Genomic DNA, 25,370 nt, shown 5'->3' with positions numbered 1-25,370 from the left:
TCAGCTAAAGGCATGTTTTAGAGTCTATATACACCAGTTAATTATTAATTGATCACTAAATTAGTTGACATTTCCATAATCAATTAATCATGATTAATCTGATTGTTTCAGCTCTGATACAAATACGTGTATTTTTATATGTAAAAGAAGCAATTAAAATTTTAAAGGACATTTTCTTTAGATTTATTTTTTTATAGTTTATATTTGTTGAGTTTTGCCTTAATGACTGCTGTAAGTAGATTATTCTCTTATCAAATACATTTCTTTTATATGCTACTTCTCTAGGTAATAATTCGATTCCCAAATATGTGGACATTTATTTCAATGATTGTTTAACCACAATAAATAAAATGAATAGTTTTAGCCTTAATTATAAGTATGTTTAATTTTTCTCTTGTTAGGCCTTTAACCTGTATTTCAAAAATTAAACAAAATAAAAATTGTTGCAGAGATGATCTGATTAAACATGCACTGACTAAAGCTTTCGAACTACAGCTTTAACTGTTTAACTGACAGGATTTCAGCACGCTTTAGTGGCTCTTTTTAACATTGTAACATATACTTTCCAGTCCTTCTAATATGTGAGGATATTAATTAATTTTAACATAAAGCACATAAATTACCATTTTAACTAAACATAAACCAGCTTAGATTCAATGTTATTTTCACTAATGACACATTTCATTTCTTGGGACTTTTAGAAACTTTTTCCACCTATCTTTGATGCAGATCATTGTATTTACATATTAGAAACATCAGGATTAATAATAACAAATCTGCTTTAAATTCCTACAGCAAACATCTGACATTTGTCAACAATAAAAGAGTGAGAGGACTACAGCCAATATGCTGACTGTCTCCTGCTCCCAGCTGAGTGTTTTTATAGGATCCTATCTGAACGTCTCATGCAGCTTATTGGAAATCGATGCAGTGACACAGAGGTTATTCTGAGTGGTCTTGTCTCCAAGGTCGCCTTGACAACTTGATTAACATGCAAACTGTTGATCTTTATTTGTGATGGACCACTCAGCCTGATCCTGAAAATCACCTCCTACACAGTTTCAGGTCACAACTGGAACAGAGGAGCTGTCAGCTTTCACTCTGCAGACTGTGAGAAGTTTCTTTACTACAAAGAGCAGGTTAGATCCAATCCTGAACTTAAGTTAAGGCAGAATGCAAACAAAAAGATACAAAAAAAAGGGTGAAACATTAGAAAGAGGAGCTGGCATCCCGGATATCTGCAGAACGGTATACGCCTTACTGATAAAGACTATGGATGTGTGCTGCACATAAAAACATTCCCAGGGATATGAGAAATATTAAAATTAGAAGGAAGAAAATGAGAAAATCAAAAGATTCTGAATCTAGAGCTTCCGTCTAAATTTCCCTGAAAAGCAGCCAGTGAAGTTAAAGATGATTATCAGTGGTGCTTTAGTTTCATTGACCTCATCTGCTGAGAAACTAAAGCAGCTGGGTACAGATTGCCTCCGCATGAGCTAGTATCAATAAATGCAAAGCTCTTTAAAATAGAACTAAAGATTAAAAAACTGAGCTGACCGGCTGTAATTAGTACTGTTTACTAATGACAGCCTCAGTCGTTTTCACAGACTGATTCCACAGATTTCTTCTGAAATCTGTGCTGTGTTCTTAGATCTCAAACCTTCTAGAGCAGAATCTTTTCTGTTGGACAAATTGGATAACAGATACCAAAATAAAAAAATAAAAAATAACATGCAAATCAAAGATCTTCCTGATATCATTGTACCAGATGCTGCAGTAGATGTAAGCCCTTTTTTCAGAGAAATACTAGCTTCTAACCAAAAAGCAAAGAAAACCAGAACACATGACCATGACAGGCTCTTCATCCTGTAACCAACTAGATCCAATGAGTTTAAATTATTTTACAGCAAAGTTTAAACTAAAAATTTAAACCCAAAAAACAAGTATTTAAAACCCTAAAATTTCCCATTACTGCCTTTATTCAAATAAATAAATCTCAGGTCACACTTTCATTTCATTTGCTCTCACAGATGCCACATTTCCAAAAAAGGATCAAACAGAGCAGTTATCATTTAAACCAGCAGCGGGAAAAACTTGAAAAATGTGGGTGTGTTAAGAGTCCCTCTGATATATGAATGGCAAACAAGGGACTGAAGCTCCAAATTAAAAACAGATTCCTCTGGATGCTGATATACCCTGCTGGGGGGGAAACATTCTCTCTACCAAAAGCACAGAAACTGCATAGCAATGTCCTTTAGACCATAGATCACACACCCAGGTTCCCTCGGCTGGATAAATGTACAGAAATCTAACCCCTGGCCTAACCCTCCATTAAGTCTGCAAGTAGAGGCAGAAGATCCCTACCTAGCAGATTTACCACATTTACATTCACTCACATACACATGCACTATAATGTAATAAACGTTTCTGAAGTCTTATTTAAAAACAGAAAGAAAGCGTTACCAATAACTGCAAACCATGAGATAAATTTCCAGCAAACCTCCAAAAATAGATGGTTAATCATCTGCTCAGCTCCTTTTCCACCAATTAACCACAGAATCCCAGAGATACAAGACAAAAGATAAGAAAAATAAAAGTCCTCTTTGTCCAACAGCAGCTCATTTCATGCATTTCTTTACCGTATGTGCAGTTACAACAGAGTCTGAGCACCAGCAGAACCTCCATATCCCTCTTCTCCTCTCCTGCCTCTACTCTCCAGCTCACCGCCTCTCTTCTCAGGCAGCCGGAGAGCGAGAGAGTGAGTGTGTATGAGAGGAAGAGAGAGAGAGAGAGCAGGTTCACACATCCTACAGTTTGAGTCCTGATGCCCACCGCTGCATACGCAAGCAGGAGGGATTCTTTTCCCAGCACAGACGGAGACAATCTGAAACACAGAGGCAGATGTGTGCTGGAACTCACCCTCCATAGAGCTTGTTGTGGTGCAGTCTTTAGATTCTTTGGGGCCTTTCACTTTAACAGTCTGAATGGAAACAAAGAGAGAAAATCTGATTTAAAAAAACATGCAGTCAAAGACATGTACTGAGAAGGGCTGACCAAAAACCCATCAGGCAGGATTGTAGGCAGGAGGAAAAAAAAAAAAAAAAAACTCCAAGTAAAGCTATTTGAGGTTAAAGGATCAGCTAGTAATTATATTCGACTTAGACTCAACAACTGTCCAGGGATCAGAATCTGTTTATTTAAGGGGTTCTGAGATTTCTGAAATATAAGCCAATTACCAATATTTTAAAAAGCCTGAGTTTGATGGATACCGCTAACTTTTTGCCTAACTAACTAAACTCTATCCATCCATCCATCCATCCATCCAATATCAATCTAATATCTATCTATCTATCAATCAAATATCTATCAATCAAATATCTATCTATCAATCAAATATCTATCTATCAATCAAATATCTATCTATCAATCAAATATCTATCAATCAAATATCTATCTATCAATCAAATATCTATCTATCAATCAAATATCTATCAATCAAATATCTATCTATCAATCAAATATCTATCTATCAATCAAATATCTATCTATCAATCAAATATCTATCAATCAAATATCTATCTATCAATCAAATATCTATCTATCAATCAAATATCTATCTATCTATCCATCTATCCATCTATCCATCTATCCATCCATCCATCCATCCATCCATCCATCCATCCATCCATCCATCCATCCATCCATCCATCCATCCATCCATCCATCCATCCATAATAAATAAATGGTAAAGTAAACAAAGAAATTACTAAATTAGCTAAAACTTTATTTCTAAATATGTTTTGTGTTTTATTTATTAAATAAACATTTATTTGGTGGAATATTTAATAATCTTTTTCATTTAAACTACTATTTTAATGTAAATAAAACAAGCTACCATTACTCTGAAACCTTTTCCTTCAAGTAAACATAAGCTGGCTGAGATTTGCTTCACAGCCAACAAATGATTGGTAATTAACAGCTAAACGGTTAGCTCTTACTGACAGTTAAATCACAGGTCAGGGATACATTCCATTACTTGTTTTTCAAAGGTTTAACTATTAACTGATGATGTTTAGTATGGTGTCACTGTTTTATAGGCTAGTTCTCTTTGTGCTGAAGCTCTCTCCAAATGACAGCTACAGAAAGGCACCAGTACCTCTCTGTAGCTCTGCATCGATTAGAGTATAACAAGGGATGGGTAAATGTTTCTATCCATGTTATACAGATAAACCCAGCGTATCTGTATTTTTAGCACGGTATTGATTGCAGGAGCCTCAGGACATTCAGCACGGTCAGGTTTTAGAGTAGCATCAGTAGCGCAGAGAAAAAGATCAGTAGACAGATACATGTCTGATATGCTTCCACAATTCAAATAAATTAACTTTTAAGTTATGTAAAAATTTTAATACTTATGAATTAGTCAATCAAGCTTTTCACATTTTATGTGTTTGTTCTTATTGTACTTGAATCGTATAGAGAAGTATTTATTATAGGGGTCCTGGTCTGATCCAGAGTGTGGAGGAATCTTTTTTTTCCACTGATGATGGGGTACTGTGGCTAATTTCATCAGCTGTATCACGAAAAGGTTATGCAGGTTCTTTTTTAACAGTTCAATTTCATGGATCATAGACTATTTTAATGTGAAAAAATAAAATAAAACCACAATCCTTATGCAAATCCCCGGTCACACCAGTTTAACTTCGACTTTTCAAATCTACGATGCGATTTTTTTCATTGTCACACTGACTGTAATTTGAATAGAGAGGCTCCTGCTTTGCATAGAGTAGCAGATCCTGATCTGTGCATTTTATTTATTTATTTGCTCTGGTCTCTATGCCCAACAAATTGAAACAATGTCCCACATTTGACTGGGAGCGATTATGGAAAGCTTTTTAATAAAATGAAAAAAGTAAAAAACAGCCAGCGCTGCTAAAGTAAAGCCTGTAGCCTAAAGTTCATGACCAGCCTGTACAACATGCTCTTAAGCTAGAATAGATAGAGTATGGCTGTTACAAATATAAGGGGTATTAAATCTAAAGGCTGTGGGACAGTTTATATAGGTACTGGTGAGGCAGTGAGAGGTTATTCTCTGAGAGCTTTCTGTGAAGTTTGTTAAATTGTTTTTTTTTAAAGGGGGAGTGATAAGCTGCTCTTTTCTGTTCTGTCCCTCATTGTTTTTTTTTGTTTTTTTAGGCTCAAAGACGATCGATATTTTCTTTATCTGATTTATATCTTTCTAAACTCCTATAATGGATAAGGTTTAGTGAAATCTTTTATTTATTGCTTATGTCCGAGTCCCTCCAGCCTGCACCCTGTATGATTCCAAACAGAGCAAACCTGACTGTTTTTCCTTGCAAGGGACAGATTTTATGTTGTAATTCCCTGATGTGTTTTACTTTGTAATGGCGTCTCTCTTCCTGTCAGACCCCTGAATTGCTGCTGAATTGCTGCGTAGTCTGACTAATGCAGACCTGGGGTCTATCTTGGGTGGAGTTCACAGTCAGTAAGTGCTAAGCGCCATTACGTGTTACAACACTATTTTCCGTCGCATTGAACGCAAACTCGTTTTCGGTGTGTTCAGGGCTTAAGAATGACAGAGCCATGGTGCTGTTTTATGCCATGATCAGACTGCACGCTACAAATGCGGCAGAAGCAGCTACTTTGCATGCAAAGTCAATGGTTGAAGCGCATCTTGGCGCAGCAAAAGGTTCAGCAGCGTGTTTTTAAGCAGCAGGAGTAGCTGAAGCAGTGGTAAAGAACTTCTAAACATCTGTCACACGAGACGCAGAGCAAAAAGCAGCAGATGCTGGAGCTGGAAAAATCGATCTTTTGCTGCTTGACGTGCCACATCCACTAATCAGAGAAGCTGAACTGGGAGCTGGCAGGGAAACAGACACAGAGCTGCTGATGCAGATCCCTATAGTCACTCCTCAGAAACAGTTTATTAACCTCTAAATTAACTTAAAATGATGAAACCTGCTGGCGAAATATGTTCAACTTTATTATTCTGGTGCCTGGAGTTTGGATTGCGTACATGAAAACCGCTTACACCACCTTCCAGCTGACGCGAACAGTAGCGGAAAACCCAGACCAGGCGACCAGGCCAGAGGCTGCTGTTGAACGGGATTCTTAGTGACAGCGAGTGTCTGAGCAGCTCCGACAGCAAAATAATATTTGAGGCAGGATTATACAGGTGCTGGTCATAAAATTAGAATATCATGAAAAAGTAGATTGATTTCAGTAATTCCATTTAAAAAGTGAAACTTGTATATTATATTCATACATTACATACAAACTCATATATTTCAGATGTTTATTTTGTTTAATTTTGATGATTACAAATGACAACAAATGAAAATCTCAAATTCATCATATCAGAAAATTAGAATATTGTGAAAAGGTTCAAAATTGATGGCCCCTGGTGCCACACTCTAATCAGCTAATTAACTCAAACCACCTGCAAAAGCCTTTAAATGGTCTTTCAGTCTAGTTCTATAGGCTACACAATCATGGGGAAGACTGCTGACTTGACAGTTGTCCAAAAGACGACCATCGACACCTTGCACAAGGAGGGCAAGACACAAAAGGTCATCGCTAAAGAGGCTGGCTGTTCACAGAGCTCAGTGTCCAAGCACATTAATAGAGAGGCGAAGGGAAGGAAAAGATGTGGTCGAAAAAAGTGTACAAGCAAGAGAGATAACCGCACCCTGGAGAGGATTGTGAAACAAAACCCATGGTTTTGGGGGAGATTCACAAAGAGTGGACTGCAGCTGGAGTGAGTGCTTCAAGAACCACCACACACAGACGTATGAAAGACATGGGTTTCTGCTGTCGCATTCCTTGTGTCAAGCCACTCTTGAACCACAGACAGCGTCAGAAGCGTCTTGCCTGGGCTAAAGAGAAACAGGACTGGACTGCTGGTGAGTGGTCCAAAGTCATGTTCTCTGATGAAAGTAAATTTTGCATTTCCTTTGGAAATCAAGGTCCCAGAGTCTGGAGGAAAAGAAGAGAGGCACTTCATCCACGTTGCTTGAAGTCCAGTGTAAAGTTTCCACAGTCAGTGATGGTTTGGGGTGCCATGTCATCTGCTGGTGTTGGTCCATTGTGTTTTCTGAGGTCCAGGGTCAACGCAGCCACATACCAGGAAGTTTTAGAGCACTTCATGCTTCCTGCAGCTGACCAACTTTTTGGAGATGCAGATTTCATTTTCCAACAGGACTTGGCACCTGCACACAGTGCCAAAGCTACCAGTACCTGGTTGAAGGACCATGGTATCCCTGTTCTTAATTGGCCAGCAAACTCTCCTGACCTTAACCCCATAGAAAATCTATGGGGTATTGTGAAGAAGAAGATGCAATACACCAGACCCAACAATTCAGAAGAGCTAAAAGCCACTATTAGAGCAACCTGGGCTATCATAACACCTGAGCAGTGCCACAGACTGATCGACTCCATGCCACGCCGCATTGCTGCAGTAATACAGGCCAAAGGAGGCCCAACTAAATACTGAGTGCTGTACATGCTCATACTTTTCATGTTCATACTTTTCAGTTGGCCAACATTTCTATAAATCCTTTGTTTTTATTGGTCTTCAGTAATATTCTAATTTTCTGATATGATGAATTTGAGATTTTCATTTGTTGTCATTTGTAATCATCAAAATTAAACAAAATAAACATCTGAAATATATGAGTTTGTATGTAATGTATGAATATAATATACAAGTTTCACTTTTTAAATGGAATTACTGAAATCAATCTACTTTTTCATGATATTCTAATTTTATGACCAGCACCTGTAATCTTGATAAACTGGCTGCACACATGAAGTTTTCAGGTGGACTTTCACACTTAAAAACATATTAAAACTAGTTTTTACCAACTAATAACAGCAAATATAGCAAAGCCGTCTCTGCTATTGAACACAGAAGCAGCAGAAGCATCAGACGCATCTGGACACACTATACTGGACATCTGACCTTAATGTAGACAAGCATAAAAAATGAATCAGCAGAAGCTTTTTTGCTGCTTCCATTGCTTGCGGTCTGAACGTAGCATTATTCATTAAAATAAGCCAAGCCACTCTCTAGAATTCATCCGCAATTGTTACAGGCAAAGAAAGGATAGGGTAGCTCCTCCCAACGCGTGTCAGCCAAACTTTTTGACCGCGCAGGTAGAGCAGCAAAGATGCTTCAACTGCGCTTCAGAACTAAACTTATACAAGCATCAAAAGTGAAGAAGTTCTTGCTGCTTCTGCTGCGTGCGGTCTGAACGTAACATAAGACTGGGTGTTTGGAGATACGGCTTAACCAATTACTTGTATAAGCTTTTCAGGGTAAAGAGCCAAGTAAAAAGACTTTTCTGTAACTCCAACAGAAACTTTAGTGACCATGACACAAGATGAACTTGCTTTAACTGCACTTAAGGTAGAGCTCAGAAGTATAAATGAAAGGGTTAAAGCCTGAATTATCAATAAGTCAAATCTAAATTAAATTATGTACCAAAATCAGGCTCTAGATAAACGATCAGCAGGAGGAAGACAGGAGTTAGCTCAAGGCTGCAGCTGTAGGAGTCTTTCATGTATCAACACGTGGGCTTAGTTTAAAAGGCTAACTATATGACCTTCACTCTGCTTAACTTCTGTTCCTCATAATAAAACCCACATTTCCCCATAAACACAGCTGCTCTCTGAATCAAAAAAATTCTTTCAGATTTATTTGCTTCCCACCTTTGTTGTCCACATTTATTAATACAGGAGGATTTACGGCAGCCGAGAGAAACTAACAAGTTTACGGTCTAATTTATGCTGGAGGAAAAGCAGTCTTTAAAACAAACTTCAGGACACTAGCCAATGGATTGCTACTCATTTTCAGCTTTGTGTTTGACTCCTGATCGTCCTACCAGGAAGGAAAAACTGACCTCACATATCTTCTGGAACTGGATGTTTGCTTGGCTAGACTTCTCCACCGTCTCCAGAGCGTTCTTATAGTTGTCCACAAAGGCCTTGTAAACTCCCAGCTGGCTAGCCTAAAACATGAGAGAGAAAGACAAAGGCAGAGGAGTATTAAGAAACCTGCTGAGACAGAAACAGACTATTATTCTAATCACAGGTGGAAATAATCATTCATTTTCACTGAAAGAGCAACCATCTTTCTCCTCCCCTTCATCCATTAACAGACCCACTCTGCTGCCCTGTGAGTGAATTGTAGCACAGGCTACACATGTACTCTGCAACAGCTGGGCTTGAATGCAGAAGGTGAGGAGTTGACTTGATCCTTTTAAAGCAATGACAGTGGATTAAGCTGAACAGATTGAACCAGCAACCATTTGTTCCTGAACTCCATGTCTAAACGTCTCCATTTCTCTCCACCTCTCATGTTGCAGTTTTCAGGATTTCTACAGATACAGAGCCTTAGGAACTTTTTTTTTTTTTCATTTGATATTTTCATTTTACTATGTAACCACAACCTTCAAAGGATTTAACTTGGTTTTATATGTCAGAAACTGACCAAATGACAATAAAAAACTGGCGAAGGAAAGGGATAAAATAAGAACTGAAAATGACACCAAGAAGGTAAAGAATAATAAACCAGATTCATGGAATAATCGAAAGATGTCCTGTTATGAGTTTTATTAGGCAAAGATGGAAAAACTGGTCAGAGTTTAAGACAAGAAACCCAGAGGTGAAAGGGGCTAAATACCACACAAACCTGGATGAATAAATAAAAGACCTAAGATTGGGTTGTGGTTCTCAGCCACAGCTGAAATGACCTGGTTTAAGACTTTAACACTAGTGCAGTCATCCAGTCTGCTTGAACTAGAGTTAAACAGCAGAGTAAAACTGTCCATTTTGGATATTCAAACTTAGAAGAGATAAAACACAAAAACCTGTAATTGTGACAGCAACAAAAACAGAGTTTTGCAAAACTTAGTCCCTGCATGGAACTAACTAAACAAACACCAACTAGAAAACATAGACCAGTTTATGTTTTCCTTGTAATTACTTCACTCTTTTCTATCAGAAAACTTTGGTCCTTTTTAGTAAAAAACAGAAATGATGTCCATAAAAAAGGAATTCTGTCCACATGACTTCTCACTATTAACTAGACAGATTTGCACAACATTGGAAGGAGAACAGAAACCACCATGTGTGATCACTGCATTCCCAAATATAGACACAGTGAGAAGGCCAAGCTCGTGTTAAAGTCACCATTCTCTCTGTGCCACATGTTGACGGAGCACACCGTGATAAAATGCGTCCAGGATGGTAGGAAACAGGCAGCGCTACAAAGAAAACAACAACACTTCTTCACACAACAGGTCAAACTTTGGTTGGAGAGGGAATCTGAGGGCTGGAGCTATGCCGGACCATCATTTCCTCTTCAATATTGTTCTAGATTTTCTTTTTTTCTTTTTCTTTTCTCGAAAAATCATGTTAGACTTTGCAGGATGAAGCACATATGAACCAATGACACTTTGATTGCTCTGACTTCTAGTTCAGACTTATTTGATTGGTGCAAATCTGTTTCTAGGCACAAGAGATGTGCATATATACAGTTAATAAGTCAGTAAGGTTTATTTACAAATCTCTTTAATAATGATAGAATAAAGATCAAATCTAACAACCCTTTGGTTGAAAAAAACAACAACATTTGAATAGATGCTGCTTTGATAGTACAGGCAAACCAGAGTGCTTCTCTATCATTATCACACAAACACTAGCTAAACTCAGGGATCAATTGATGGTGAATTTAAAAAAGTTAAAACTTAGCTGTGAAATTATCCCATCTCCTTTTGAATGCCGACTAGGTTATTTTATTTCTTGGCTAAAACATAAATCATTAACAGTAGAAACTTTTCACAGTGGAATGCTTAACATTTTAGGGCACAGAGTGTGTGTGATATTCTAATTTATTTAGGAGATCCTATTTTCCTCTTCGTATAAATTCTACTGTTGCTTAATAGAAATTTTGACTGGATTTGTAGATTTCCATTGATGCAGAACCTTAAAATAAAACAAAGAAAAAACATCCCTAGGCTGGTCGTGATCTGATTTTATAAAACCCTGTTAAAAAAAAAACGCAATTTTCATGTTATGCAGTTAGGAAGTTTGTTGTTGTTTCAGTTCTTAAATTAAAACTGACTAAAACGGTTATCTGCAGATTAGACCTTTTTTTTTCCTGCTTAAAATTCCTGTTTGTTGTATCTGAAAAAAACAAACAAAAAACATTTGGATGCAACAGTCACATCCTTCATGTTACACTAAGAGCTTCATTGCATTAAGGCCTGTGCATTTGAGAAAACTCATCATTTAAACTACTCGGCAGAAAAACAAAAAAAAGAGTAGATTGAACATATCCAACAAAGTAACTGATAATAACTGGGAGCTGAAGCGGTCTTTTCTCCCTTCTTTGCGTTTTCTCCTTGAAATCTTGCTCCGGTGGACACCGTGTTGCTGACGAGGAGCAGCAGGGTGTATAGCAGCTAATTAAGCTTCCATCTGTACTCTCACATTGCCGCCCTGACTAAATGTTTTTCTGTCGCACAGCATGTTCATCTACGCACATTTAAACAGCACAGATGGGAGCTGATGACTACAGTAATGGCTGAATGTTGCTAGTGTGACTGTGATCCCAACAGAGGAGAGTCATTAAAGGGAAACTCTGAAAGTTTCTAGTTATTGTACCACCTGGTCTGATGTTAAACATCAGCTCATTTTTAATAAACACTGCTTTTAGTCACACATATGTGGGTTGGTCTGCCTGGGATATTATTTAATGAGTTAAATAAATCTGTTTTTTTTTTTTTTTCTTTAATAGATACGGACAGGGCATGGGGTTTTGGTATATTTGTCATTTGGTTGTAAAAAAAAAAAGCCCAAGTTCCTCTTTCATGGGAAAAGCACTCCCACATTGAGAAGGCTTATAAACATGTAGCTTTTAATTTGAGAACATGTCTCTACTGGGGGAAAATGTCACATAAATTAACGTTATCAATCCAGTCTAAACATTTTATAAGATTATATTGATGGATTCTCTTGCTTCAGTCTCTCTTGAACAGGGTTGTCTAAACTTTTTGCCATGGTGTCAAAAAACATGGTTTAAAGGACAGTATATTAATTTTTTTTTTTTATCTGCTTAATATTTATATAAACACACAATATTTTAAAGAAACACTCAAATTAGTCAAATTTCTTTAGAAGAGTGATCTATAAGTCATAGATTTACAAGTCACTCTTGTTTTATTCAGCCCAAACTCCAAATTCGGATAGATTTGTTTAATTTGTTATTAATATAACATTTTTAGTAGGTTTTAGATTTTAAGTAAGTCTCTTATCAGTAATATTACACTAAATTTAATATTAATGCTGCGTTTACACCCAACACTGTTTCAGCAACCAGAGCAATTAATCTACATGTAACCATTTAGGGGAGCGTTCAGGAGTGCACTGAAGCGACTGATGTGCGTTTATAGAGATGTGAGGGGCACCTTTAATTACCATTGTTACATCATTTAGTCTAATCTGACCAAATCCCAGTTGAATTTGACCAACCCTGATTTATAACAATTTCTGATGGTAGGACAGAAAGACTTCAGGCCCGTTTTCACTTTGCAGGTTTGTTAGATAACTGGCGTATAAATGGGATCCAGTGATATTTCCCCTCATCAGCCCCCAGATGTTACTTTTTTTCAGCAGTTCTCCAACAGCAACTTAAAACATTTCTTTTCACCTCCCTTACAGAATCAGGTTCAGCATGGGGGGGCAACAGCTAACAGACAGGGGTCTCTTCATAATGGATTACCTGCTACAGGTTGATAGTAACCAGCTAAAAAAAGTAAAGCAAAAATTAAATAATGTTTCAGTTATAAGTACCATTAACAATGCCTAGATTAATACTTAACATTATTAATGAATTATTCACAAGAAGCTGCTGCAATGAAGCACTGATCCATTTAAGTATTTTAATGTGGCTTAAAACCAATAATTGTGGTTGCACGTCATACATACAGTACTGTGTAACCATTATTGTGAGGGATTGCTGTTGAGTCAATTAGTTGATGCAATCAACTGGTTTTCCATAAGATATAAAAGTTTGAACCAATCTGACTGTACGATCTGGTTGAATTGTCTCTATAGAGCACCTTGAGATAATGTGTTGTGAATTGGCGCTTTATTCACAGCTTTAACAAACTGAATTGAATTATTGACGTCTCCTGAATTTAAAGTGAAATGTTAAAAACTACGGTGGTTTGGTCTGCAGTGAGTGTCCTATTTCTTTAATTGTGTCATTCAAAATTGCAACACATCGTTATAGTCAGGTGTCTTTATGCTCTGAATTTTTATATTTTTTCACATCACAGCTGCAAACTTTAAAAGGGCTAAGAGAGATTTAGGTCTTACACCGGGCTGCAAAGTGGGGCAGTGGGTAGCACAACAAGGTTCGGGGTTCGATTCACGGCTCGGATTCTTTCTGCATGGAGTTTGCATGTTCTCCCTGTGCATGCTTGGGTTCTCTCCGGGAACTCTTAGGTTAATAAGCTTTAAATTCTCCTTAGGTGTGAGTGTATGTGTGTGAATGGTTGTTTGTCCTGTTTGTCTCTGTGTTGCCCTGTGATGGCCTGGCCACCTGTCCAGGGTGGAGCCTGCCTCTCACCCATTGGCAGCTGGAGATAGACACCAGCAGTCCTCGCGACCCCAGTAGGGATACAGTAAGCGTGTGGGAAAATGGATGGATAGGTCTTAGACTAAAAAAAACCAAAAAAAAAACATTTACAGTATGAAGGTGAAATGTGATGAGGATTGTTCCAAGTCTTGTGAGAGATATGCATATTTTTCCATTCAAGCATGAGAAAATAAACACTGTTGATGTGGTATCGACTACATACGGGGTGATTTTCCAGCTGGAAGGTTAATTTCTGCCCCAGTCAAGACTTCAGCTCCATCCTTCTTTCCAAAGCCTCTGACCAGCTTCCCTGCTACAGCTTACTAAAAGCTTCCCCACAGCATGATACCACCACCTGCGGTGGTGGTGGTTGTATCAGGATGTGTTCAGAGTGAAGCACAACGCTACTTTTTCCCCACGTGTTGCATGTAGTTTTAAAAATAACATCCGACGTTCATCCACATCTACATAGTTTGTCCAGAATGGTAAATAACAATTCCTCCGGCTTTCTTAAAACAAGCTCCTGCCCATACTCAGCCGGTTTGTGTTATGACCCAACTAATGGCTATTTTATTTTATTAATTTATTTAATCCTTTATGTAGACAGGAAAGATCTCTGAAGACTTAGTGTCTCATGTTTTAGAAAACAATAACAGGAATGATACAATACACGGTATAAAAAAAAAAAAAATCGAGAATAAATATATTACAGAAATCATTAAAAATGGGTGCAGGTGCATATAAATGTTTTTTTTTTCTAAACATCTCAAAAAGGTAAATAAGGTGGTAACAGATTGGAATGGATTTGTAAAAGAATGTGTACCAGTGTGGGAGTCTGCATGTATGTAGAGGATGCAGTGGTGAGTTCATATAAACATCGCTTTAATCTAGCGAAAGCGAAAGAAACCAGCTGTTTCTCGGCATTGTATTAGAAACAAGATTTATTTAGAAAAAATATAATAATTAAAATAATTAGCTTAAGCTTTTTAGCAGGTTTTCAATGTGGGGCTTAAATGTTACACTTTCATTTAAAAAGATGCCAAGATATTTATAAGATGATACAAAACCAACTGCCGATCTCTGTACTGTGGTGATCGAAGGGAGAGTTGAAGGCACCTTCTTTTTGTTAGAAAATAACATTAGTTCAGTCTTTAGCATTAATTTCAAGTAGATTTAAGTTAAATTCAGTAAACAGATCCGCCCCACTGAGCTGTGAATCTGTTAAACTCCTCTAGAAAAACCATAGATCATGATGGTATTATTTTCTCATTTCATAGCACAACACAGAGGCTGACTGCTTTTAACCAATAAGGTGACTTCTGAGGTTATCCTTCAACCCAGAAGCTTCTTAGAAAGCTCCGTCCACCCTCAGTCATTTTACTGTAAAGCTTAGAGTGACCAGAAAGAAATCTCAGTTAAAGGATTAATGCTGCTTAGTTAGAATGATCTGGGATCATTAATAAGTGTTTCTAACCCGGCAGCCAACAGAAACAGCAAAATATCAGAAGCAGGCTGAGCCACAATCAGGTTACCGCTTCAGTCGGTCTAAAATAGATGCTGCACTCTTAACTGAGCTGAACTGCTTCCTCTGCTCTTATCACAACAACAATGCAGCCATGATGGCATAGCGGCACAGGATCTCTCATGATGGAAGAGACGTCTGGATAAATTCATACCCAGAAAGCTGCGATGTGTTCAACCTTCAGGAAACTGGTCTTAGTCAAAATATGGAAACAGAACAATAAATCAAAACAGTTTTTATTTAGCTTCCATGTTTGCTCTCAGTAGGAGAGACTGTGTATGAACTAAAAGTCTAATAACACGGTTCCAGTTTTCCTGAAAATGTCATCTGAACTCAACCATTTCCAATGATTAGGCCTCTAAAGTCTACATGAGCATTTAGTTTTATACCTTATGTAGGATAACATTAGCTTTAACCCATTGAAAGTGTTTAACCCAAACTTTAGCTACTTCAAAGCACAAATTCACTGTGCAGACGACCAAACTGCCCTGAACCAACACATAGCTAAACATCCTGCTTAGCTTTAAAAAAAAGAAAGTGTTAAGACTAAAAGCTGCAGTGTTTCTTCAAATGTCAGGAAAACACACAAACAGGCACAGCCACTCAGTGAATCACTTCTCTAAATTTGGTTGGCAAACAGTGAGAGGCCTGACAACTGTGGATGACATCAAGGAAAAAAACAGAAAAGGCAGCGTGACTCTTGAGGCAACGTCAGACCCACCAGCTTCTGAAATAGATGCCCCACGGTGACCTTTTCGTCCCAGTGCTGGATGCTGGGTAGCAGGGCGTCGTAGAACTCCTTGTGGATCTCGAAGATGTCCTGGATTTTGTAGAAGATTGTCTCTATCTGCTGCATGGTCAGGACGGGCTGGGAGGTGGTGGCTGCAGCCTTCAGGGGCCGCATTGGCTGCAGAGGAAGGAGGAAATCGTATCAATGGAGACCGTCAGCGAGCAGGTGCTGTGTAAAGTGCGTAAAATGTGTAATGAAAAAAACAGCAAATATTTCCCATCTGACATCTAATTTCTGCTTTGTATCTGGCCGTTATTCTGCATCAATGTGTCTAAGCGAGCAATTTTCACACCAACCCAATTAATGACAACATGCAGAGTGGTTCTGGTGGGTGGGAATGAGGGTCTGGATTAGATGAAAGCTCTCTTGGGCTGACGATGAGTCAGAGTCTTGCTGATTGCAGGGGTTTTGGTGAGGATTCATTAAACAGAACTGATTATTTTTTAAACAACCTTGATGATGGCTGCAGGCTCACTGTGTGGTCCAGTTTATAAGATACTAAAGTCTGCTCTTCACAAGAACAATCAAAGCATGTTAAAATGAGGTTAAGCTGTTCATTTTCACACATTTAAGAACAGATATGTGAAATTATCAAAGTTTCACGCATCATTAAAGCAGCTGGGTGAAGTTATAGGAAATCAGTGACTGATAAGTGAAAGATAAGAAGCTATAGAAGGGATTTTATTTTAATACACCTCAGTTTATAGCTTAATTATAGAACAAACGAGAACATGACTCTCGGCCTGTAGAGGGAAAGCAAAACAGCTTATCTGGGTGTTTTTTATTTTGGAAAAATCTCAGAGTTTAATGAGGAAAAAGTAAGAAATTTACTGGTAACTTAACCAAAATGATTCTAATTCATCACTTGGGATGAAGGCAACATTCTTAAACAATCACTCCTCTTCATTTACAGCATCTTAAGTTTTCAAACCTAGAAATACAATCCAGAACTACTTCTGGAACTCTGACGGGTCCGTTTCTATCACAGCTCTGTGATAATCAACCAATCAGAATCCGGCTGATTCAAAATAAACATTGAAACTATTTTAAATAAACCCATGATCTGATTCCCCCACCCCAGTCCCAAACTGGTGTTATATGAATACATAATAATATTTCACAGCGATTGAAATAAATAAACCAATTACATTCAGGTCATTTGTTTTTAAAAAACAACAACAAAAGAACAAAAATAAAACATCCGACGGTGGTTTTATGGTATAAATCGTTGAACTTTACAGCCTAAATAAAACACATGGTCACAGTGGAACCAATCTATTCAATAAAACCAAACACTAGATGTTGTCCCAAACAGAAACTACTTCTGCCAGTGGTCTGTCGCTGTGGTTTTTAAGAAAAAAACTTGCTGAATATGTCCTTTTAAAGAACAAGAATAAAACACATGGATGAAAATGTGTTGTGGGAACACAGAGACGTAGCAAAGAAAGGAGAGCAGAAACAGACGGGGAGTTGTGCAACGTCCCGCCGTGTTGTCATTATGGCCTGAAATAGCAGGAAGTTGGTCAGGACAGACCTCTGCCAACATTACTGAAAGCCCAAGAAAAAAACCTCCTGCTTTTATTGCTGTACCGCTTCTATCCTGATTATTATCTGCTGTGTTTCTAAACAGTATAGCAGTCTTTATCTTAAATTCAACGTGTGTAAGACAACCGGTTGATCAAAGTGCAGCATGCGGCTTTAAAAAGACAGGAAGTGACATATTGCGCGGCTTGATTCTGGGGAGACGCGTCAGGAAGCTGCAGTGACAGTGGTCATGACTCTGTTTGAGTCATTCTGTCTTTGTATGGGGATGTGCTGATGGTTCTTACCAGCAGGAGGGCTTCCAGTTGGTTGATGTAGATCTCTTCACTGGCCAGGAATCCAGACAGGACCAGTTTCTTCATCTCCAGCCCCTTTTCAACATCGCCCTGAGAAAACAGCAGACAACATAAGAAGGTGCACAATGCATGCAGCAAACAGCTCATTTCCTAGATGATCCCAGAGCAGCAACATCAGGATAACATGAGGATGAAGCTCATTAACAGCTTGGAACAACTACAGGAATCCAGATACATAAATGGGATGAAATTCAGAACCTTTAAGGGATGAAACCGAAAGAAAAACAAGGTTATAATACTCAATCGGCCTCTCCTCAGCTACAGGATTTTAATTAAGATGGTCATGGGAGAAAAAATAAGTAGGTCTGGTTAAATATGTCAGTGTTGATTTGGCCCAAATGTTTCATTTTTGTTATTATCCTGTAGAATGGCCTAGTTGTGTAAATAATGTCCTAAAAAGGCTGGTTTAAATGCTATGTAAAGGCGTCATTTCCAGGTAAAGGTCTGAGTTTACATTTATGAAGGTAGGACACAAACCTCCAAAATGCCAATCTCTGTCTGCCGCTAGGCTCTAACATGATAGGATTGGATCCAAAGTGCTGACACTGTCCTTTAAAAGAAAGCACCTTGTTCAAATAATGGAGCCCCTTAATGAGGGATGTAACATGACCAGGTGACTATTTCAGCACATCGCTAACAAACCATCAGGCCTTAAAATCAAGCATTCTAAGTGCATTTATAGCCTAAACAATCATCTTTATAATGTTTTTTTTAAAAGTTGTTTATTAAAGTCTGATTGAAGTTGTTGACAGGCAATAAAGTTTTTTTTTAGTTTCTAGTTTGTGCATTAGCCTCACTTTTGTCTCCTTTTCAAGCCAACTCCTCTTTAGGGCCACAATATAAAAATATTTCCGATTATGACTTTTCCTTTCCTCTTATTATCCATTCATTACTCCGTCAGTGTTGTCTTTTACTTCCAGGTATATTCAGTTCAAAACCTCTCACGGTTTTGAAACTTTTTTCCACTAGAGCCCATATCTAAATCTTTATGCATCCCTTTCCACGGTTCTCAGGACGCTAAGGGAGAACACATGTTTTAGTAATCTGTTCTCAAATATGTACCTTTATAGATCCACACAGTGAGCAGAGAGGATAATTAATTATTAACACAGTCAGATTCTTAGAATGATATCAGCGCAGCAGGTCTGCCAGATAAGACGAGGAATAAGGCCCGACCAAGGCTCGACGTGTCAGATCCAGCTCAGCTACTGACGGTGAAGTTATCTCTGAGGAGAAAGGCGTGGCCAACGAGCGACGGAAAGATCAACATGGGGACGACTACACAAAGAAGAATGATTTAGGAGTCTTTTCTAAGGACGCAGCTAATCGAAGCCGGCCTAACAGTCCTAAAGCTTTGAGGAGGATTTATCATAGAAGTAACAGACGTCTCTGTGAAGAAATACAGAAAATAATCAAACCTGGAGGTCTTATTATTGGATGTTGATCCTTGACACATGGGGTAAGGTACTAGGTTTGTATCATGGCTGGTATTCTTGGACATAAGACCTCACTACGTCATTGTTTTAAAACTGGGCATGACTTTTTGTTGAAAAGGTCGTCCCCCCCACAGCATGATGCTGCCACAACCTACTGACTTTTACATTGCACCTCTTTAGTGAAAGTATTTATGCATGCTACACTGCATATTTTGTCACTCATTCGGTTTATTTTTAACTCAGAATTTGAATTAAGAGGACGAAATGGAGCATGAGGTGGAAAGAAGGAAGTACATTATTTTCATCTTTTGTTTTTAGCATGCATTCTAACTTGTAAAAATTCTAACGAAATTCTTTTTTTTTTTTTATTCTACCACACCAGCAGCCACTGCTCTGTGTTGGTTTGCTGCATTAAATTTGAGTACAACACGCCGAGGTTTGTTGTTGTGATTTCATGTGAACAATTTTAACAGGGTGTGAATACTTTGCAAGATCCTTCAGCTTTACAATGAAACCTAACCACTGGCTAAACTGGTGCTCAGTTTGCCATGTCAGTGTTAGAATAAGTCTCAGAAAGTATTTTGGGGGGAAGAGAAAAAAAAATGAAGAGGAAAAAGAAAATGTACAAAGAGCTACTGTGTAGCAAGGCCAGGATGAGAAATCCAGAAAGCAGTGAAGTATTTTTTCCCTCCTCACAGAAGGATTTGCTGCACTTTCCTTTTGAGTCCCCTGCACTCATTGGTTGAGATGATAGAGCTGATATTGTGAGTGACGGCGGGCAGTTCGTCTGCAGAACGGAGTTTGCATGCAGAGGCAGAAGTTAGTCCGGGCAGCAGAAAACAGAGGTGTTTACAGAGCAGCAGAGTGAGGAGACATGTGCTCTAGAGAAGCTGCTTCATCTCTCTCCCACACACACACACAATCGCACACACTCCAGATGGCTCACAAGCACATAAAGCCACATATTGACGCCGCATCATAAGAGGACTCCAATTACAGCCTTCAGCTTTCAAGGCTGCTTTGGTTTTTTCTCCTGCGTCCTGCTGTCCGGCGCCTGCCTCACCTTGAACTGCTTATGTACCGGAGTGATGGGATCCAGCTCCCCATCTCCGTATTCAAACACCTCCTCTTCCTCTTCCAGCACCTTGTCCAAGTAGCCCAGCGCCTCCTCCTCTTCCTCCTCCATAGTATCTTCTTCTCCTGTCCAGCCTTTAAAAACCTCCTCTCTCCTGTCCCTGCTTCCAGTTCCCCCCTTCAGCGCCTGTTTGGCCACATCAGGATTTTCCCTTCGGAGCAGGTCGTCTGGACGCCTACAGAGAGAGAAAGGGAGCGGGCCCCGCCTACGCAACCCCACCCCCCTTCCTCTGCTGGGCTTCCTGGTGTTTGTGTATGTTCAGCGTGTGTTTTGTGTGTGTGTGTGGCATGCAGTTCCACTTTGGTCGATATAGTCTGCCCTTCCCTCTCTGCTAGCGCCCCTCCCCTCACAACAAACTCTAGCCAGCCACTTCCTTGATGGTGGCTGAGGCCGGCTCTTTCAGGGCGATGGTCAGACACTCCGCTGTACTCTCTTTACTTAAGCCTTCCGCTCTGATTAGTCAAAAGCCACTTCCGCCTCAAAGGTTCACAGGTTCTTCCTTTCTCACACCAGAACACACTATAGTTCTCCTCCTCTGGTCATTGTCTCCTCATTGATCTGCTCAAGGCTGCAGATGTTGGCCTTTAAACAACTGCTTCTAATTACGGGTCAGGTGGTGTAGTTCTGCAGTATTTCAGGCTTTAAAGACGCCATCTAGTGATGTCTTTAAAGCCTAACAAATGGTCATAGAGAAGAAAAACGTGGCAGGGTGAGAGGGCATTATTTTCCACAGCATTGGTCCTAAAATCAAACCACAAATGCTTATTTTTTGTGTTTATTTGGCTTCATGACATCACAGGAGGCGCAGGAAGGGAGGCGCTGGGAAAAATGTGGCGGATGATCAACATCTGACTGATTCTTATCAGAATTTGCATCCATTCGAGTTCAGACTTATGCTGAACCCAGAGTCGGACCATAATGAAGGCTAAAGCCATTTTATGGATAATGAAGCCATAGCAAACATCAGTAAAGGCAATGATCATCTTCAGAACATTAACTGCCATTCATATTTATTTATATTCCAGATTGAATTTTCCCTCCAGTTTGATTTTGCGCCAAGTGTTGTGCAAAATGTTTCCTTTTTAATCCACTTTTTTTAAAACTAGGCCTGCTTCTAACCATTGTTTTGCCAATTGATTAATCTGTGTTTATTAAATGAATAAAAGAATTACTACAGAATTTAAACCAGCTGAAGTTAAAACTATGCCCGTACCATTTTAAATGTTTAAAAATTATTTTTCAAATTTTGGCATAATTAGTGCTCTAAGAAGGTTACTGTTTCAGCTAATGCCATGTCTTAGAGTCTGTTTACTTTAACAATTAATCAAGTACTCAATGAGTTGATGATTATTTCTGTAATTGATTAATCACCATGAATTGTTTAAGCTCTATTTAAAACAATGACATGTATCCAGGAAAGGGAATGATAAATAAATCTGTTATCCTTCTTAGTTTAGATTATGGTGATTCTGCTTTCTGTGTTTTAATTACTGAGGACTAGAGGATCATCATGACTATAAGGTGCTACAGAGGTGTCACCCTCTGACAGCAGAAGCATGTTCCTTTCCGCTTCACCCACACAGAACATTAAGCTCAAGGTTTACTTCGTCTGAGTGCCGTCACTGTTTATGCTCAGTGAAAAGGGGAGATATAACAAACGTCAGCCTAAGCTTATAGAGCAAGCATTGAAGGAGGTAAGGGTTGGATAATTTAAAGCTTATGTTCTCAATTTCATAAGTCAGCAACATTTTAAGGCATTAATGAGCGTGGTTGTGGTTGGGGGTTAAAGAGGAGCAAACAGAAGACAAAGTGACAGCAGACTTGAAGAAGGACAAAGGGAAAACAGTAAAACTCACTATTGTCTCAGGGGGATATAAATATGTGCATATTCCACTCATATTTATTCATATAAACCACACTGAATCCATGTTATAGCTAGGAGCTGTCAGGTTTGAAGAAGACGTCTGCAAACTCAGCACAAATACAGGCCAAATTATCAAGAGTGCGAGGAGGAGAAGGTCAGGAAGCCTTCAGGCAATCGCATTACCATCTCTGGATGTACTGCTGTGTAGGAGACGCTGACGGTTATAGTGTGAAATATAGGGGAAATATTTATTTAAAAAGTGCTAAATATTAAAATTATCCATATGACAAACTAACTTTTGTTAGGGATCCAACACAAATAATGTGAATTTATGCTTTTATTTCCAAGTCAAGCCCAAAATATACCCAGGTCTCTACAAAGACGGTAAAAAACAAACAAAAAAGATCTATCATGCAGTAGAGTACAGCAATAAAAACAGATAAATTATTTTAGGGTGTTTTGCTTTTTAAAAATCTGAAACCAGAGAAAAAAGTTCAAAGACATTTTTTTATATTTCTAAAGAGAAAAAAAGAAATGGGTCACTAAATCAAAAGCTTCTGGAAACCAAAAACCCATGTGGTCTGAGTTTGAAGGCAGTTCTACAGTAAAAGATCAAACCATAACAGCTTGTTCTTACTGCTACTTACCACTAGATGGAGACATACTTCTGTTTCAGTTAAGCATACGAATGCTTAGAATATCTCACTGCCATTGGTATACATCTGAATAAAAACCTTAATAATTCATGAATTACCTCTATTAGTAACTGATCCTGGATCAGAACCAGATTGACATTATATCACAGTGATTACAGAGTAATGTGCTCTATATATAGAATAAAAAAAACTGAATCAAGAGGCCAGAGCAGAGAACAGGTAGGAAGGAATGCAAGACAACTAAAGCTCAGCTCCTCATTCATGTCGATACTGTCGGGTCTGTTTGCAGCTTCGTTTAGAGGATTTTTTGAAATGTCACTGGGGAATGGGGTTTCAGAGCACCCAATCAAATTTCTGTACGGGTCACATACTGGCCATGCAATCCCATCAATATAGCCACAGGCATGATAGGATCCCCCTAACCTTTGAACAATAATGTGAGGGAAAGAGTAACTCTATGACAAAAACATCAGGCAATTACTAACTGGATCAATTTGTAGTAAAAAACATTAAGCATCTGTTTAAACTAAATTACCTCACAAAAAGGCTGGGACTTATCAGCAAGCCAAGCAATGGTCGCATTGCTAAATGAGGAGATATCAGATTTTATTATTATTCTTTTTACCTTTAGTATAATTAAGCTCCAAAACTCAGATGGAAGAATCCTTTATATATGGACCAACAAGCAAAAAGCTACACTAGATTAAGAAACAATGCTGTGAAACATGGTGGCAGAAGCATCATGATGAGGGGATTTTTATTTTTAGGATGTAGGGGGTCGCAGATCAGAGATTAGGAGAAAAAGGTTTGTCTTTAACAAAAGTCCCAATTAACTAATCCACTGCAGTTGCTTTACACAGGGTTTATACAGGAATGAGTAACTCTAATGTAATGCTTTTAGGAATATATATATATATATATATATATATATATATATATATATATATATATATATATATATATATATATATATATATATATATATATAAACAATTATAATTTAATTACTTAATTATTTTTAATGACCTGTGGAAACCCTTTTTATAGCTTAGGAAAAAATGAATTTAAATGGCTTACAGGTGCTGGTCATAAAATTAGAATATCATGAAAAAGTAGATTGATTTCAGTAATTCCATTTAAAAAGTGAAACTTGTATATTATATTCATACATTACATACAAACTCATATATTTCAGATGTTTATTTTGTTTAATTTTGATGATTACAAATGACAACAAATGAAAATCTCAAATTCATCATATCAGAAAATTAGAATATTACTGAAGACCAATAAAAACAAAGGATTTATAGAAATGTTGGCCAACTGAAAAGTATGAACATGAAAAGTATGAGCATGTACAGCACTCAGTATTTAGTTGGGCCTCCTTTGGCCTGTATTACTGCAGCAATGCGGCGTGGCATGGAGTCGATCAGTCTGTGGCACTGCTCAGGTGTTATGATAGCCCAGGTTGCTCTAATAGTGGCTTTTAGCTCTTCTGAATTGTTGGGTCTGGTGTATTGCATCTTCTTCTTCACAATACCCCATAGATTTTCTATGGGGTTAAGGTCAGGAGAGTTTGCTGGCCAATTAAGAACAGGGATACCATGGTCCTTCAACCAGGTACTGGTAGCTTTGGCACTGTGTGCAGGTGCCAAGTCCTGTTGGAAAATGAAATCTGCATCTCCAAAAAGTTGGTCAGCTGCAGGAAGCATGAAGTGCTCTAAAACTTCCTGGTATGTGGCTGCGTTGACCCTGGACCTCAGAAAACACAATGGACCAACACCAGCAGATGACATGGCACCCCAAACCATCACTGACTGTGGAAACTTTACACTGGACTTCAAGCAACGTGGATGAAGTGCCTCTCTTCTTTTCCTCCAGACTCTGGGACCTTGATTTCCAAAGGAAATGCAAAATTTACTTTCATCAGAGAACATGACTTTGGACCACTCACCAGCAGTCCAGTCCTGTTTCTCTTTAGCCCAGGCAAGACGCTTCTGACGCTGTCTGTGGTTCAAGAGTGGCTTGACACAAGGAATGCGACAGCAGAAACCCATGTCTTTCATACGTCTGTGTGTGGTGGTTCTTGAAGCACTCACTCCAGCTGCAGTCCACTCTTTGTGAATCTCCCCCACATTTTTGAATGGGTTTTGTTTCACAATCCTCTCCAGGGTGCGGTTATCTCTCTTGCTTGTACACTTTTTTCAATCCACATCTTTTCCTTCCCTTCGCCTCTCTATTAATGTGCTTGGACACTGAGCTCTGTGAACAGCCAGCCTCTTTAGCGATGACCTTTTGTGTCTTGCCCTCCTTGTGCAAGGTGTCGATGGTCGTCTTTTGGACAACTGTCAAGTCAGCAGTCTTCCCCATGATTGTGTAGCCTATAGAACTAGACTGAAAGACCAT

General features: G+C 38.6%; 1 protein-coding gene across 6 annotated transcripts in view; it reads right to left on the bottom strand.

The window, feature by feature from the left end:
- abr (ABR activator of RhoGEF and GTPase) overlaps positions 1 to 25,370 on the bottom strand; it is a 173,743-nt gene that overhangs the window by 75,883 nt on the left and 72,490 nt on the right. For 5 of the 6 annotated variants that reach the window (XM_038288436.1, XM_038288437.1, XM_038288439.1 and 2 more), the window contains exons 3-6: positions 17,805 to 17,903; positions 15,907 to 16,092; positions 8,919 to 9,026; positions 2,920 to 2,980 (exon numbers count right to left, since the gene is read on the bottom strand). In XM_038288436.1, the coding sequence (XP_038144364.1) occupies positions 2,920 to 2,980; positions 8,919 to 9,026; positions 15,907 to 16,092; positions 17,805 to 17,903 (454 nt within the window). Of the gene's footprint in view, positions 1 to 2,919; positions 2,981 to 8,918; positions 9,027 to 15,906; positions 16,093 to 17,804; positions 17,904 to 20,372; positions 20,639 to 25,370 lie in introns of those variants that run through there. The other variant, XM_038288441.1, reaches the window with a different exon arrangement.

The sequence above is a fragment of the Cyprinodon tularosa genome, unplaced genomic scaffold, assembly GCF_016077235.1.
Source record: "Cyprinodon tularosa strain WSP-4 unplaced genomic scaffold, ASM1607723v1 ctg256, whole genome shotgun sequence".
NCBI lineage: Eukaryota > Metazoa > Chordata > Actinopteri > Cyprinodontiformes > Cyprinodontidae > Cyprinodon > Cyprinodon tularosa.
The sequence above is the reverse complement of the archived record's forward strand: the minus strand, read 5'-3'. Positions and strand labels throughout refer to the sequence as shown.